The sequence below is a fragment of the Anolis carolinensis genome, chromosome 1 (genome assembly GCF_035594765.1).
Source record: "Anolis carolinensis isolate JA03-04 chromosome 1, rAnoCar3.1.pri, whole genome shotgun sequence".
Classification (NCBI taxonomy): Eukaryota; Metazoa; Chordata; class Lepidosauria; order Squamata; family Dactyloidae; genus Anolis; species Anolis carolinensis.
Genome location: NC_085841.1, coordinates 27994069 through 28010426, shown reverse-complemented (window position 1 = coordinate 28010426; position 16358 = coordinate 27994069). Strand labels below are relative to the sequence as shown.

Genomic DNA, 16358 nt, shown 5'->3' with positions numbered 1-16358 from the left:
ATGAAATCCATCCATTAGTCTGTAGTGATGCTGTCTTCTTTGCCTTATTGCCTTCCATTCTAACAAGCATTATTTTTTCTTAGTGAAGCATGTCCAGAGTATGACAGTTCAGATATTATAGTTGTGGCATGGATAATTCTAACAAGTATTTAATGGTCTTTATACTACTTTCTCACCTATACCTTGTAATTTCAGAAATCTGTTTTATTTCAGGTAATGGGATAGTATTTTCCTCCATAGATTAAAGAACTCAGCTGACAAATATCATGATGTAATATGCTAGTCAATAGCTAGCATATTAGTAGAAATGTACCTCAGATTGTTAACATTTGTATAATCGCAAAGAAAACATTTGCAGCCCCATTTACAGTTTAGCTGTCATTACCAATCTAATCTAGGATGTAATGAGCCATGAGAGACTATAAAGGCAATAGTTAGTTCACTGTACACTAACTGGTAAATGAACTATCACAAAACAAGCAAGTAAAGTATTGCCAATACAGCTGTGATAATAATAATCTTCAAAGATATTTTCTTTACTGGTAGGCTGTTTCCTACAGTTTGTTTTTCCATGCCATGTTGCCTTGTCAGAGATCCTGGAAAGAGCTGCAAGTTCACTCTAGTACTGATGTTTTTAGCTAAATGTAAATGTGATCTAAAAGGTGTATGTCATGGATTCTTTTTTAAAGATATGAAAATGAAGCTTCTGTTTATTTACAGAGCATCTGAATGTGCTTTTACTGGAAATGAAGCCACCCATAGCTTTTAGGTGTTCAACAATAAGGGAACACATTTGTTACCACAATATGCTTTTTTGCTGAAAGAAATTCTGATGTATGATAATTTGTGAAATGTGGACTTGGACTGGGGAGAGACATGCTTCTAATTCGTGTTCTCTGAAACAGTTTTTTTTTCAGAAAGTCAACTTGCAGAGACATAATCCAATATATTTAGTAGGTAAAGAGGAGTTCTTGAACAAACTATAGATGAAAACCATCATATTAAGTATCTGGTTTCTGAACAGTTAATCTGACTTGTTATCTGTTTATCTCCCCTCTCCCTTCCTGTAGGCAAATGTTTCAAGGCTTTTTTATCTATATGATTTCCAAAAGGTGTTTTAAATGTATATGTTCTTATACTTTGTTTTGCAGCGGTACGGAAAAAAAGAAGGAAAAACTTCAAGGACAGACAGAGAAAAAAGAGGACTCTCATTCTAATGATCAAAACCCACAAATGCAAGCATCACCTTCACCATCTCCCCAGCCCTCTGCACAGACCCACCCAACACACAGGCAGACCCCAGAAGTCAAGAGCTCTGCTCCAGGCAAAAGGTTTCCTAAGTTCCCATGTACACGGCTAGGAAGTGGTTGCAACAGTACTAATCCTACGCTTTATTCCCAGTTAAAAGCATGCCTATGTGTGTCTTTGATCTCTTCTCAATAAATGAGTCACATTGATAGAAGTCTACCTATCCCTCTCCTCAGTGGAATGATGACATTCAGGTTTCAGAAAGTTTATGCCTGTTTTAAGAAGAGTTACCTTTTGAACAGCAACCCCCAGGATCCTATACCCACCACGACCATTGGCAACACTGATTCTAGGAACCATAGTTATAATTAAAATAAAACTCAACCTATATTTCCCAGCTTGCCTTTATCCACTCCTTGTTAGAGACTCCCATTAAGTCCCATTCCTAGAACTTTTATTTACATATTAAAGGTATTTACACTTCACTTTCCTGCCTACCAAAACATTCAAAGCAATGTTTGGGAAACAAAAACGTAATACAATAAAATTGCAACAAAATAGGAAAAGAATGAAGGTATTGTTTAAAAAACATCAGAACTATATTAAAAAGCCTTGACAAAACATTGCAGTTTTCACTGTTTGTCTTGCTTTCATTGGAGCTAATTTGATCTCCTTAAGAGGGAGTGAATAAAAATACCCTGAGTGTTGCTGCAGAAAAGTCTCTATCCCCCAACCCATGTAGAGGAATATCAACTAGTGTACATAGATTACTGGATGCTCTTTATTGTAGCCTAAAGATAGGATAATTCATGGAAGTGTGTTGTGGCCAGCCAGAGCAGTGTTGACTGCTTTTTTTGGCTTCACTGACCCGCATCCTCTCCTGTACCACATACAGTATAGCAGTGGTTTCTTGCAAACATGGAGGTGCCACTAATAGTTGAATGAGATCAATGGTAACATTCAGATATGTTACCATGATATAAACCTGTAGAGATTCTGTTGCATTCTAAATGCATTTTATGATCTCTAAACAATCCTAATATGTTGAGTTGCATAGGTGTGTCTGCTAATAGCTGACAACTCTACTGAGCATCATTGTTATTCTTTATTCCAACTGCTGCTTTCCAGGCTGCTGTTTCATGCACTGGGTATTCTTTATTGCCTCTGTTCCAATCTTTGCTTGACTGCATACTGGCCTCTTTTCAGTGTTTACGAAGAAAACCAAATCATTTGCATCTGGGTTACCTACTTCAAGTCAAGCAATCTTGCAAGTCTTTAGAGCATGAATGTGTGGCTTCACAGGAATTATATGCCTTGCCCCCTGCTTTCCTGGATCTTATCAGGGACACACTCTTCTTTCATCCCTCTATTTTCACCACTGCAAAAATAATGTTTCCTTAAGAAACATTGTACAAGAAAAGTTATTTTTGTGGCAGCAGGAACTGTACGAAAAGGCATGTGCTGTTTACAACAGTTCTTCTACCTTACACACGCAAGCTCCTCTAGATAAAAACAAAGAATATGATACAGCAAAGTACATGACATAAGGTTGACCCTCTGCTAAGTGGGCCATAATCCAGTGCAATGGAAACACATAACACACACCAACTCCTCTAGACCAAAGCAAGATTTTTGCTCCCATTTTGCTTTTTTTAGTGCTCTTCTTTGCTTGAGATGCTTTATGATGGTCAGTCCTTTCCTGACTGGCAGTGGTTCTCAGGGTCTGGGAGGCAGAAAATGGATTTTCCCATCACCTGCATCTCATCCCTTTTAATGTGAAGGATTGAACTGGAATGTTCTGCATGCAAAATATGCCTTGAACCACTCAGCCATTATCCCTCCCCTGAGTTTAGGGCAAAACAGAAGAATAGCTAGCAAAACCCCCATTGTACTCACAGTTCCAGACAGTCTCTACTGCTGGCAGTAATAAATCTAAAAAAATAACTGCAATGAATGTGGGATCAGAAAGCTCACCACTCCAGGACAAAAGTAATATCCTGAGGTTTGGTCTGAAATTATTCAAACACAGATTATACTGATTCCAGTTTGTTTTTAAGATTAGATCCTACAGTTTTGCCTCTTTTTAAGACAGAAATAGAGAGCAAGTCCTTTTATGTATACCTGAAGAACTAGAATGAAATTCAAAATACATTATGATAATATAACCCATGCACTAAATAATAAAAACCAATTCAGCTAGATAACTGAATCAAACAAACAGCACTGGTTTTATTGACACCTGCTTTTTGACAAATTAGTCTATCATGGCTATAAGCTGTTAGATATTTTAGTTAAAGCATATTAATATTCTGTGGACTTACCTGAATTTGACAGTTCTGCCATTATCCAAACTAATCAGTGAGTCCTAAATTCAGGTTGGAGTGGATTACAACAGTTTTAATTGCCATGGTTCCATTCTGTATTTTGATGAGGTCCTTTAAAAAAATTCTTGAAGAGTCTAGTGCTCTTTGATCAGCAAAATGAACTAGAGCTCTCTAATCAAAGAATTCTGAGTGCTTCATGAAACTGTGAAACCCGGGATTCCAGAAAATGAAGCCATAGCAATAAATGGTATCAAAGTTCTGTCACTGTAACAAAGATACTCTCCAAGTTGAACTTGATGGTCTGTTTAAAACATGACTAACTTGTTCCATTGGTTTCAGTGTCCCCCTAGGATTACTTATTTAGTTTGACTCCAACTATGGACACTATGTTATAAGAAAGTAAGTATATGATTCATGCTTGCCAAAGGACTAATGGGAAGAGGTATATTCCCAGGCATTCTTTCTTGAAAGGTCCCTCAAACATTTTCATTTCCTCCTGTGTAAGACATGGAAGAAAAATTCCATTAAAATGTCTGGTCTTTCCTATCCCTTCCTTCTCAGTGGTCTCTCATAAGCATTCCCTGAAAATAATCCTTTAAGGTCTGTAGATATTCCACAGCATGAGATGCAACAGGGAGGGAACTGACATATAGGAAAGGGGTGTCTTGAATAAGCAGACCTGCATTCTGTTTGGAAAAGAATATTTTAAAATATTTATTATTTATTAAATATGTTTAAAACACATATATCGTTAAAAAATCATAGTTTTGTAGATATAGAACAACATCTAAGGGGAAAATCCCCTCCAATACACATCAGTACACGACACAAACTAATAATCTAAAGGGAGGAACTACAAATGACTTCCTTTTGCCAGGCTATTTCTAATTAACTTAACAAAACTCTTGAAAATATAATTCTAAAACAGTTCTACATATTACTGTACCCTACTGATCAAATCCAAAAGATGATACACTTCCTAATTTATGTTTAATAAAATTAATAAACAGATCCCAATCATTCTTCAAACGATCTAAGTATTTCTCCTTAATTGACATAATAGGTTGGTCCATTATAGCCATTTCACATAAGTTCTCCAGCCAATCTTCCATCAGTGAATCTGTATAATTCCACTTCTGGATATATATCCATTCTTGCAACAGTGATCATATTTTGAAGACGTCATCCTTATTTCCTCTCCAATCGTTCAATTAGCATATAAAAGAATAAAGCTTGTGTGTAGCTTCATGAACTCAACCTTCCAAGTCTTTACCTGAAACAGCCATAGGTCTTTCTTTTGCTAGGAAGCCACATCCAATTTTAATTTTCGGGCACATGACTGCTAGCCTTGTGCTTATGTATAGAATCGCTATCCGTTTTTGTTTGTTTCATTTGTATGGCCCCATTTTAGTTTTCAAGTCCTGCTTCCAAAAACAGGGCCTTTCTGAATGAGCTATTTCATTCTTTCATGTGAATGAATGAAAACTTTCATCCCATTGGCCAACATGGGAGGGCTTCCCATGCGCCACTTCCCCTCAGTTTTAGGGCTAGAGGATCTCACAATTTCACTGATCCTTAGGCTCTCTCCAGCATTCTTTTGAATTGTTGGGCTTGGTGGATAAACCCATGTCTCTGAATCCGGATAGGCAAAATGCAGTCTGTGGCTCATTGATGCTGTGTTTGCAACCCTTGGCTCTTCTTCAGGTTCCATTATCCTTTTAAATGGGTAACAAGCCCCCCCTGTACTTTTCAACACACATTAACTTGGAAAAAGACTCTGTTTAAGAGAGTGTGTCTGTAGCCTGCAGGCCCAAAGCACCTGTGACTGCCAGGGCTTGCAGCTGAACACCAAGTAGAGCGCAGAGCTCCTCTTAGTAGGCACTTGGTGCTCAGGTGCACGCCCTGGCAGTCACTGGCTCTTTGGGTGAGTGTGTGGCCTGCAGGCCCAAAGAGCCTGCAACTGCCAGGGCTTGCAGCTGAGTACTGAGCACCAAATGCCCATTAAGAGGCCCTGTGCGCTCTGCTCTGGGCACTCAGCTGCAAGCCCTGGCAGTCACGGGTGTTTGAGTCTGCAGGTCACACACACACACACACACACTTAAAGAGAGTCTTTCCAAGTTACTGTGCATTGAAAAGTACATGTGGGGCCTTGATACCCATTTAAAAAGATAATGGAACCTGAAGAAGAGCCAAGGGTTGCAAAAACAACATCAATGAGCCACAGACGACATTTTGCCTATCTGGATTCATAGACATGGGTCTATCTCACCAACCCTAAAGACTCACATGAATGCTAGAGAGAACCTGAGGATCAGTGAAATGGTGAGACCCTGTAGCCCTAAACCTGAGGGAAAGGAAGTGTGAGAGGCCCGTCCATTGCTGCCAATGGGACAAAAATCAGGCGACCAAATGGTTACCGTTCCCACTTTCATTTCATTTCACTGCTTTTTCCGTTTGGCGAGGGGTCTCCTGTATCGTGCCAAATGAATGAACGGCACGAAAGAAAAACACGGATGAAACAAAGGAGACACATTTCGAGCCCATGACTATTGACTACACAGTAAAGCAGATGCATATGTAGCTGGCACATATCAATGCCTACATCTAGTTGGTGTGTTTTTTCCCTCTAAACAGAACTGCTCCCTGCATTGTGTTTGATGCAACCTTAACCAATGCATGTTTAACAGTCTCTCATAAGCTCTATCTCTCTTATCTTGCACAAACTTCCCTTAAAGCGGACTTTGGACTATTCTGTCTGCCATCTTGCTATACAAAAGCATTTTCAGGGTTCATTGTTTTAATCTGCTACCGCCTGAGCAACAAGAAATGTGTGTGTTCTCACTTTTTTCTAATGTTTGACTTCAATAACCTTTATTACTCTTTTTTTCTCCCTTAGCTTTTGAAGGTCTTGTGGAAATAAAGCTGTTGCTGATAGCTTGCACATACCGTCTTTCCAAAAAAATTGTTTTAATTGAATGCATTTCAAGGCAGTCTGTTGGGCACCTGTAGGCATTATAATGACGTGAACTGAACTTTCTCCTCTCTTGTAGCAGCCCTGTATCTAAACTTAAAAAAAGGGCAGGAGTATTTTTGAAATATTTTAAGCTACAGAGTGGAAACTGCACATTATGCATTAGCAGTCAAATCATCTGAGAAGACTTGTTATATTAAGTACACTAAGTATGGAAATATTTCCGTAGGCAGCAAGCATGTAAAGGCAGAGCACATTTATGTGAGATTTATGGGACATCACAGCCTTAAGTCAGTAGCAGCATCTTTATACTAGGATAGGTGAAGGAGGCAAAGAAAGGGATGCTTGCCTAAAGCAACCGTGATTTTTTAAAATATACCTTAATATAGGAAGCTCATGAGCTTAATCCCTCAATGTGTCAGGATGCCGATTTAGCATTCTTCTTCACAGGTAATTATTATTTCATAGTGAATATGAGGAGCTATTCTTTCGTAGTGAATATGAGGAGCATCGGTACATTTGGACCTAGGTTGCTTCAGAAAGTTGGGTAGGTTGCTAGCTGGTGGTATTTACCTTTTTCTGTTGTTTTTTTTTGTTTCCATCCACACTTTTCTCAGAGTTCTGATGCCACTTGATGAAATCTAGTGTAAAATAGTGGTTCTGGCAAGAAAAGATATGCTAACAAACAAGGAACAGAATGTCTTTGAGCCCAGGAATTTGTGATCAGTACCAGAACCAAAATCACAATGAACAATCATTTCTGAAATCCCCTTTTATCCCTAGGCATTCGTTTTGTTTAGCCACAAACTTTAATGAGAGTAGTTTTTTAGTTGTTGTTGATTTTAGAAAATTGGAGTCTGAAATCCTTGCCAACATACTGCAAATCACTTAGAATGTAATCAGTCTTTCTTCCAACCCTGTTCTACAAACCTCTTTTAAAAGCCTGCATAAGTAGACTTTAAAAAAAAACCTGTTGCCCTTTTGACTGTCTTCAAATGTCCAATTAGAGCATTTTCTCTAATCCTTCTTTCTGGGAGCCTTGTGGATTTGCTTGAAGGATGGCTCGGTCTGGCATTTCTTTCATCTCCTGCTGCTTGATCTGTTGCATTTTCAGTGCAGATTTTTGGGTTGCCCCATTTAGTTCTTGCTTTAACAGCAGAAAAAATGTGCTTGCCTTTTTAGTGTGAAAAGAGCATCAACAATTGAGAAGTCACACAGTGCCTGGGAAAGTTCAGAAGACAGCCGTAATAAACTAATGAGGGCAACGTCTGCATCAAAATTGATATCCAAAGGTGGAAAGAATTCAGACAAGTAAGTCACTTGAGTCTTAGTCATTGTCATTCTACTGCAAATCACTTAGTCCCCTTGAGTTCGTGGTACTCAGGTTTTCAAAAATGTATGCTCTGAGTGAAATCTGAAGATGCCTGTTGGCAGACAAAACACCATTGGTGAAGTGGGTTCCCTCTGCAGATCCAAAAGGTATCAAGCTGTTTAGGAATTTCAATGTTACCACCAGCACTTTGAATTTAAACCAGGGGTGTATTGGCAGCCAGTGCAATTTCTTTAGATCTTGTGTTATATACTCATGATAAAAACCCTCCCCCCAAAAATAAGCCCCAGTTAATATTGTCAGCCAGAACAAATGCAGTATGACACTTTTAACTACATTGTGTCATGGGAGTTGTAGTTTTACAAGATATTTATACCCTTTGGAATGCATCTCCACTGTAAAATTCATGCAATTTGACACCATTTTAACTGCATTGGCTCATGGGAGTTGTAGTTTTAAAAGGTCTTTATAGCTTTTTCCGCACAGTAGTGCTGTTGCCTCATCAAACTCCAAGAATTTTATTGCATTGAGCCATGGCAGTTAAAGTGGTGCCATCCTTCACCCATTCTGCAATGTAGATGCACCCATGGTTAAAGCATTGTTGTCACTTTAAGATAAGATTATGACATCACCAGAGCACAAACTCCCAAGGAGAACAATGCTGTCCCACAAGCCTCATGACTAGCAATAACACATCCCCTGAAAATAAGCTGTAGTGTGTCTTTCGGAGTAAAAATTAATATACAACTCAGTCTTATTTTCAGGGAGATACTGCAGTATTTGAATCAAGCCCCAATTAATAGTTTAGCTGCTGGATTTTGTATTCGCTGCAATTTCTAATTCATCTTGAAGGACAGCCGAACATACAGTGCATTGGAGTGGTCTAATCTGGACATTACCAGTGCATTTAGTACTGTGCATGAAAGCTTGCAGCTGATGAATGAGTTGAGATTGGCCCCAAGTACACATGGTTGTATCTGGATCTCTAGTGACAAAAATGGATACAGCACTACTCCCAGACTGCACACCTACTCCTTCAAAGGGAGTGAAATCCCTTCCAGGGCAGTTTACCTACCCAGGTCTCAGAACCAAGAACCACCAATCCACTAGGTATTTTCTTATGCATTTCATATTAAGTCACTTGATTTTTTTCAAATAGAAAAATATGTGAATATAATAAACACGTGTAAGTAGATTTAAGTGAAAAATATTTAAAGAAAATCTGCTTCTATCCATCACTTTTTGTATAGACGATTTTCTGTACAGTTTACTTACATTACCAAAATTATCAGTGTCAATATATCTCAGTATTTATATTTTCAAACTGATATTTAGATATAGTTGTAACATCTTGTATTTCTCTCCCCAGACACAAAGATGTCATCATCAGCCAAGGTAATGGGAAACATTTGATTCAGGATTAGAGTTTGATTCTTTCCAATTAAGACTAATCAATGTACAGTAGAGTCTCACTTATCCAAGCTTCACTTATCCAAGGTTCTGTATTATCCAAGGCAGTCTGCCTTTCAGTAGTCACTGTTTTTGTGGTAAATGTTGCAATGTTTTGGTGCTAAATTCGTAAATACAGTAATTACTACATAGCATTACTGTGTATTGAACTGCTTTTTTGTCAATTTCTTGTAAAACATTATGTTTTGGTGTTTAATTTGTAAAATCGTAATGTAATTTTATGTTTAATAGGCTTTTTTTCTTAATCCCTCCTTATTATCCAAGATTTTCGCTTATCCAAGGTTCTGCCAGCCCGTTTATCTTGGATAAGTGAGACTCTACTGTATTTTATAATTAGTTTGTTCCAAGATTTAAGTCAGTGAAATCATACATTTGTATAATTATTAGCTTTTGTTTTGCCATATATTGACTTTCAGTAGTTTTTTTCCTTTTGAGCTCCTATCTGATAGGATGAAATAGGCATCCGTGAGGGACCTAATACACATCTACCTGTTTCTACCTGTAAGACTTTTGTATTTATAGAAAAAGTAACACTGCCTATGCCTTTCTTCTTGGGTTTGGATCTGCTAGTTTCCATTTAAACCAGTAGGGCTTCTCAAATGTACAAACACTCTGAAAGCCATAAGCCCCTCATTTGGACTTATGGATTGGGGTGAATGTCTGACACATCAAGCACACTTAAATCTTTTCAACAGCAGCATGAATGTATGAGATATTGTCCATCGTGAGTGTCTTGTACGGGTTTTACACGTAGCTTAGATTTTTCTGATTTCTATTTGATATGCTAGATCTTTTGCCCATATGCATATTTACCTTTCTAGAATACTAGATTGGGTTTAGAATGGTAGACTTCACTCAGGACAGGAAACACTTGTAAGTGATTTTATTTCTGTCCCTCAACCAGCAAAAATGCCAACCCGAGAAAAAAACAACCAAGGTAAGGACTAAAACTGCATTAGCTGGTTGCCTTCTAGTTAAATGCTTTTTTGATCTTTTATTTGGCTTTTTGCTCTTCCAAAGCACATGGGTCCAACCTCTTTAGCTTCACTAGAAATATATTCCTGGACCTAAACAAAGCAGTGGTGGAATCAAGAAGCCTTTCACTCCCCTGTCTCCAAATTGTAAATGTTAGCTACTACATATTTAATTTTCTATTTCAAAAAAGGGCACGAAATACTCAACTTAAGTTAAATGTTATATAGGTAGTTGACTTTTATCACACCCTGCAATGCCAACTAAAAGATCCAGTTTGCTCTCAATACTCTGGGTAACGGGTGTTGTAACAGTGTAATTGAATAATGGAAATTATCATGATAAGCTTTAAAAGAAAAGAAAAGTTGGTTTGTGCCAGTAAATTTTGCCTTACTATTGGCCTGTGGCTGACTTGTTGATGAAGGGGAAAAGGAATGTGGTATTATCCCAGAATGTATGTACATGTACTGTCATCTAAGAAAATTACTTCTTGTTAAGGGCTGGCTTAGATCAGCAAATGTCATCAAAGCATGAAGCTTGAAACCTAGAGCATGTTCGCTCTATGCATGGCATAGCTTTTGCATTTTACCTCCTTCTTGTGGCTTTAGGACATACTAAAAATGTTATTACTTGTGCTTGTTCACATCGCTTGCGCAATTATTAACTGGAGAAAATTTGGGGATGCTTTCTCCTAATTGTATGGTTCAGATCACCTGCTTTTCTTTATCTCTTTGTTCTGTTCTGAGATGGTGTCCCTATTTGCTTTGCCCTTCTCTTTTGGCACATAATATGTATTTATGTGTAGTTTATCCTATATGCATATATGTGCTTTGATCCCTTGGAGCAGAGGATGGACCATAAATGACTCTCTGGATTTGTCCATCCCTGTAAGTTATGACTCTGTTTGGGTCTAGTATTTCATCCTCATTTGAACAAATGAAGATCCAGACTGAAATGATAAAAAAAAATTAGGTTTCTCCAGCTGCTGATGGATTTTGCTGAATTATTCTTGTATTGGTGCATTTCATGTTGTTTTTGTTGTAGTTAGCTGAAATACAATTGGGATACAAATTTGTGCACTAACTCTTGAAAGTTGTGCAGTTTTCTGTTTTTTTTTAAATTACAATGTATTTATATTTTTATAATGTATTTATGAATTTGAATTTTGAAATGTATTCATACATTTCAAAACGTAAGATGTTGTACAGAGAAGATGTGATTACTTCTAGAATGGACAAGCTGCAGTTTTTTCTAATTGGTGTATTATTTCTCAGAGCTCTTTCTCTGGTAGTGTTATTACTCTGTAAATACCCATCAGGCATTTCCATAGCCTGCCTTGTACTTGCTATATTGCATTGGACTGAGATGCAAATAATTCAAAGTGTACAGTTTGATTCTGTTTTAAATATTGTGGCTCCATGCTGTTGAAATCTGGGATTTATAGTTTGATGTGGTACACAGATTTTTCTGCCAAGAGCTCTAATTCTGCATATCAGGAAAATGCATTAGAGCTCATTAACAAAGTACATTTTGTGATATCAAACTGCACTTACTGTGTAATGCTAATGCACTCTCATTCACTTCGGAAAACAACTTTGGAGCTCTTTTGTCAATTTTAATGTGAAATAACTATACAGCTAAAAACAGGGACCCCATCTCCCCAAAAGTGGGGATGATAACAATTTATAAAGTATAGTTTTATATCTGTGCCATACAAGCAGTTTTGCAGAACTATTCCTTTCTCAGGGGTTGGTAAACCAGCTACTTCCTACTATACAGTGCTGGCTTCAGGCATCTTATAGAATGACATATGTTGTGGCATAAACACTTGTGTGCTAAAAAGCATGCTTTATCTGATGCACATGTATAGGCTATCTTTTAAATGTAACCACACTAACCAAAATGTATCATTATGAGAACATTCCTAGGAATGCTCTATATTTGCTTTAATTTCTGCCCCCTCCTGTCCTATGGAATGGCATATGTCCCTTGTTCTCTGGAACAGCCGCTTAATATAGCTTGTTTGTTTGTTTATTTGTTTGTTTGTGAACCCATCTTTTCTCCTAAGAGTTTCATAGCAGGTGTAACAATGAAAGTAATAAATTAACAATTGATTACACATGTTAAGGGAAATACATTTAAGACAGTCTAAAGAAGTTAAGGTATTTCCAAACAGGCAATTGTGTATTCTTTCTACATGATGTGTTTTTTGATTCTACACACACACACACACACACACACACACACACACAGCCTAAGGCCTGAGCAGTCTCAGGATTGCGATGAAGAGCTCATTGCATGTTGAAGTTCATAAGGAAAGAAATAAAAAATAAGAATGCCATGAACCCTTTCACAGAGCAATTGTACAATCCCATTTGGAATACCCTGTGTGGTTTCAAGATACTTCATAAAGACTATTTGGAGAGCTTGAAAAGGTGTAGAAGGGAACAAACAACATAATGCAAGATCTGAAATGACTGTCCTATAAAGAAAAAAATGATTATTTGGGGTTATTTCTCTTGGAAGATATGCAAGAGGGGGACATGATGAAGGGGTATAAAATAATGCACAGTGTAGAGAATAGAAAAGGAGGAAGGTTTTTCTCTCTCTCAACCATGGAAGCAAATAAAATGAACTGAAACTGGATGGTGGCATCTTAACGGAAAAAAGTACTCATCTAGAAAGTCCTTGGGTTTTATCTAGTTCTACCTTGATTCTCGTGTTCATCTACACACTCTAAATTCAGATGTTTATTTAAATATCCTTTGTGGGTTTGATCCAACATGTCTCCAACTTAGAAAGTCACGAATACTAAGACTGCATTTCCTTCACCATTCCCTTTGTCCTGCCTTTAAACTTTGTAACTCTTATAGCAGCCATAGCCAAATGTGCTTTCAACTTTTTTTTTTTAAAAAAAAGATACAACATCCTTGAACCTAACATCAACAACATGCCGTGACTCTTAGAATCTGTTCTAACGGTTTAATAAATTTTCAGCCATGTTTGGCTGGGGATCAAGGATGCAGCTATGTGCCAGTACCTATTTTAAGGACTTTGCTTTCCACTTGGCTGCACGTGAAAGACACCCTTTAAGCTGGGCTGCCAGGGCTAGCAGGCCTCTACATGCAGATTTCTTGAGCAATAATGTTAGTAATGAGAAACAGGATTACCTGTTTAAGTACCTGAATATATGAAATTATGAGCCCCCTACCCAGCTTACCCTAAGGGCTGGATTTTTCTTGAATCATTTAACACTTGGTACATGGAGGTATATACATCAGATAATTTTTTAACATGCTTGGTGAAGAAATTGGATAAAGTTGTTTTCCCCTGACATGTTGTGAAATAGCTCTAAAGGGACTCACAATGTTAGATCTACAGTCTATACTCATATATGAGTCAACCTCATGTATTGATTGAAGGCAGGTAGGGGGGGGGTCAAAATTATGGATTTTGATATGACCCGTGGGCAAGTTGATGGTCATTCCACAGAAAGGGGAAAGCACAAATGCCAATTCAGGTGGCCAGCTATCCCAGGCTGCCACTGCAATTTCCCTTCTCCAGTATGTCCAGAAACGGCACCATGAATGAAAGAGAAGACGGGGTCAGGGCTCCTTTTAGGTTCTCACAGTATGGACCAGGCTCTTGCCTTTTGCCATGCTACTCAGAAAAGGAGAATAGTTCTTTTTTATATATAAAAATTAAGGTACAGTAGTCTAATTGACCCATGGATAAATAGACCCAGTTTTGGGGGGTTGATTTGATTACTAAAAATTTTAGACCTATACTTGATTATATATGGTATGTTTCATTTCATGTGTAACCTGTCTATAGACTTGGTTTAAAAATATTACCTTAGAAAGCAATTAGAAAATGTGTGTGATGAACCTCTTTAACATTCCATGTTTCCTACCCTATAATATCCTGGTCGATGGTCAGTTGAAGAAGATGAGTCTCTCACTGAAATGCTTCATATTATGAAGCTGCCTATTTCTATTTATTTCCCATCATTTTTCATGCATTATTTCTCTACTCTAAGTAGCTAGAAGAAATCCTGGAAAAATCAGCTGTGCAGTTCTTATAAAAAGGAAGTCTGATAGAGAAAAGGCTATTACAGACTCACAAACACATACTCTTTTGTAACATAAGGAATAGTAAAAATTAAAAAAAAGCAAACCATTTTACTGGTGAGATTTTTTTCTCTCAGATAGTTGAAAGCTGGACTGAAGCATAATGTGGTTGGTGTGATAGTTTACCACCACTTCTATAGCCATGTTTAAGACAGTTCTTTACTGGTGGCTTTTTGTCATGTGAATAGTTGGATGTATCATGTCAACTGTCATCCAAGTACCTGCAAATGCAATACTGTAAATAGCTCTCTGTATTATGGAGGCTGTAGAAACCATTGTGAGCTTAAAATTAACTGAGTTTAAACTTAAATTTCATCTGAGTTGAAACACCAATTCAGCGATCATGGCAACACTCATACTCTTGCACCTAATACCAATAAAATGCGACTCTTTATTACTCCCAATTACATTGTTGTAGTAAACTTTTCTAGGCATAATCAGACAGAAAGGTCAATATGTTCCATGGACACGTGTGTAGGGGCACATATTTCAACTCCTTTAAAGCAGTTATTCTGTAATAAAATGATCTTGGATATATTTTCAACTAAGTTTACTGATTGGGTTGAGTGTTTTAAGTGAGTTCATAGTGTTTTAATGCAAAGCTGATGACAGCAGGGGTGACATATTGATAACTGCTATGGGTTAAACTGCTTTTCATTTTCCTCTTAAAAGAGTGATCTTCCCTCTTTTTGAGTACTTCTATTTGTTGCAATGGCTCATGGTTTCTTATGGATTTTGAAAAAGCAGAGGAGGAAAAAAAATATAAGAAAGCATGTTGAGGGGGCCAATGAATATTCTGAAAAACTCTTTCACTGTTTGGAAAGGAACCAATAAAAGTGAGTTTGATGTTCTAAAACATGATAATTAAACTAATATAAATTAAAAGAGAGTGAAACTGCTGCTTCTCTTAGCTTGTATTTACAGGAGTTTGGCCTCTGGCAATTATATCTCTCATTTGAGAAATGCTTTTGTTGATATGCTGCCATTATCGGTAGAGTTTTCAAAAGAGTATTTGTATCAGCACTGTAATTGCCCTGTGGGCTTGTTATGCCAAAGAGAAGTTTTTGTAGTATTAGATTTCAAGAAAAAAAAGAACCATAGCATCTGGGTGAGAGAGTCCCCAGACGCAGACACCTTTCTTTCATTCAGGTTAGTCTTACTTTGTTTAAACAAACCGTTTAATCAAAAGGTCTGAAATGCACTCAAGCGAGCACTCTAAAGTTTGCATAGTATATCAGAATATACCAAAGGCAGTGTTTCTTTTTTTAAATCCCATCTGTTCTTTGTTGTTTCTTTGTGCTGAGGAAATACAAAGACATTTAAAACTGAATGCTGGGGTTGTCCACACTGCCACTTCCTTCAGTTTATAAATTGAGGCATGAAATTACTTTTATTCTTTGGCTTGCCTTTTTTAGAAATTGTAGGAACGGCCAGTTCGAATTACAAAGTGAATATAAAGTTAGTGTGGCAGTGGGGATCAGCAGCAGCCAGTGATGGAGACGGTACAAATATACCCCATAAAATGAAGCAGGAGTAGGGAAACTTAGGCTCTTCTAGATCATCTCAAAATCCTGTGCCATTAGTAATTCTGACTGAGGTTTCCTAGAATTAAATCTGTAGGACCAAAAGTTCCCAACCACTGTAAAATGATCGAAGGTAGCATTTTGAGGAGCTCATAATTTGAAGGGATTACATGAATGACAGTTGGGTAAGGAGCTGATTAGAAAGCAAGACAAACTAAGACAAATATCCTTTGATATTCATTTTTTCTGAAAGTCTGAATCTGTTTCAAATGCATAGAATTACAATGAAGCGCCGTGCGAACGTGCAGATTTTTATACAGTTTGTTCCACTTTTGTTTGCAAAGTAAACTTACTCTCTGGTACACACTTTTGTTTTAACAGAAGGCGAAT

The 16358-nt window shown here is 37.5% G+C and overlaps 1 protein-coding gene across 6 annotated transcripts in view; it reads left to right on the top strand.

Moving 5' to 3' along the window:
• The window catches only part of eml4 (EMAP like 4), a 233205-nt gene that overhangs the window by 161354 nt on the left and 55493 nt on the right, over positions 1 to 16358 (top strand). For 3 of the 6 annotated variants that reach the window (XM_062971588.1, XM_062971567.1, XM_062971575.1), the window contains exons 4-8: positions 1152 to 1331; positions 7726 to 7854; positions 9243 to 9268; positions 10248 to 10280; positions 16350 to 16358. The exon at positions 16350 to 16358 is cut by the window's right edge and continues 115 nt beyond it. In XM_062971588.1, coding sequence (XP_062827658.1) covers positions 1152 to 1331; positions 7726 to 7854; positions 9243 to 9268; positions 10248 to 10280; positions 16350 to 16358 — 377 coding nt within the window. The remainder of the gene's footprint in view (positions 1 to 1151; positions 1332 to 7725; positions 7855 to 9242; positions 9269 to 10247; positions 10281 to 16349) is intronic. The other 3 variants (XM_062971579.1, XM_062971571.1, XM_062971582.1) reach the window with 3 other exon arrangements.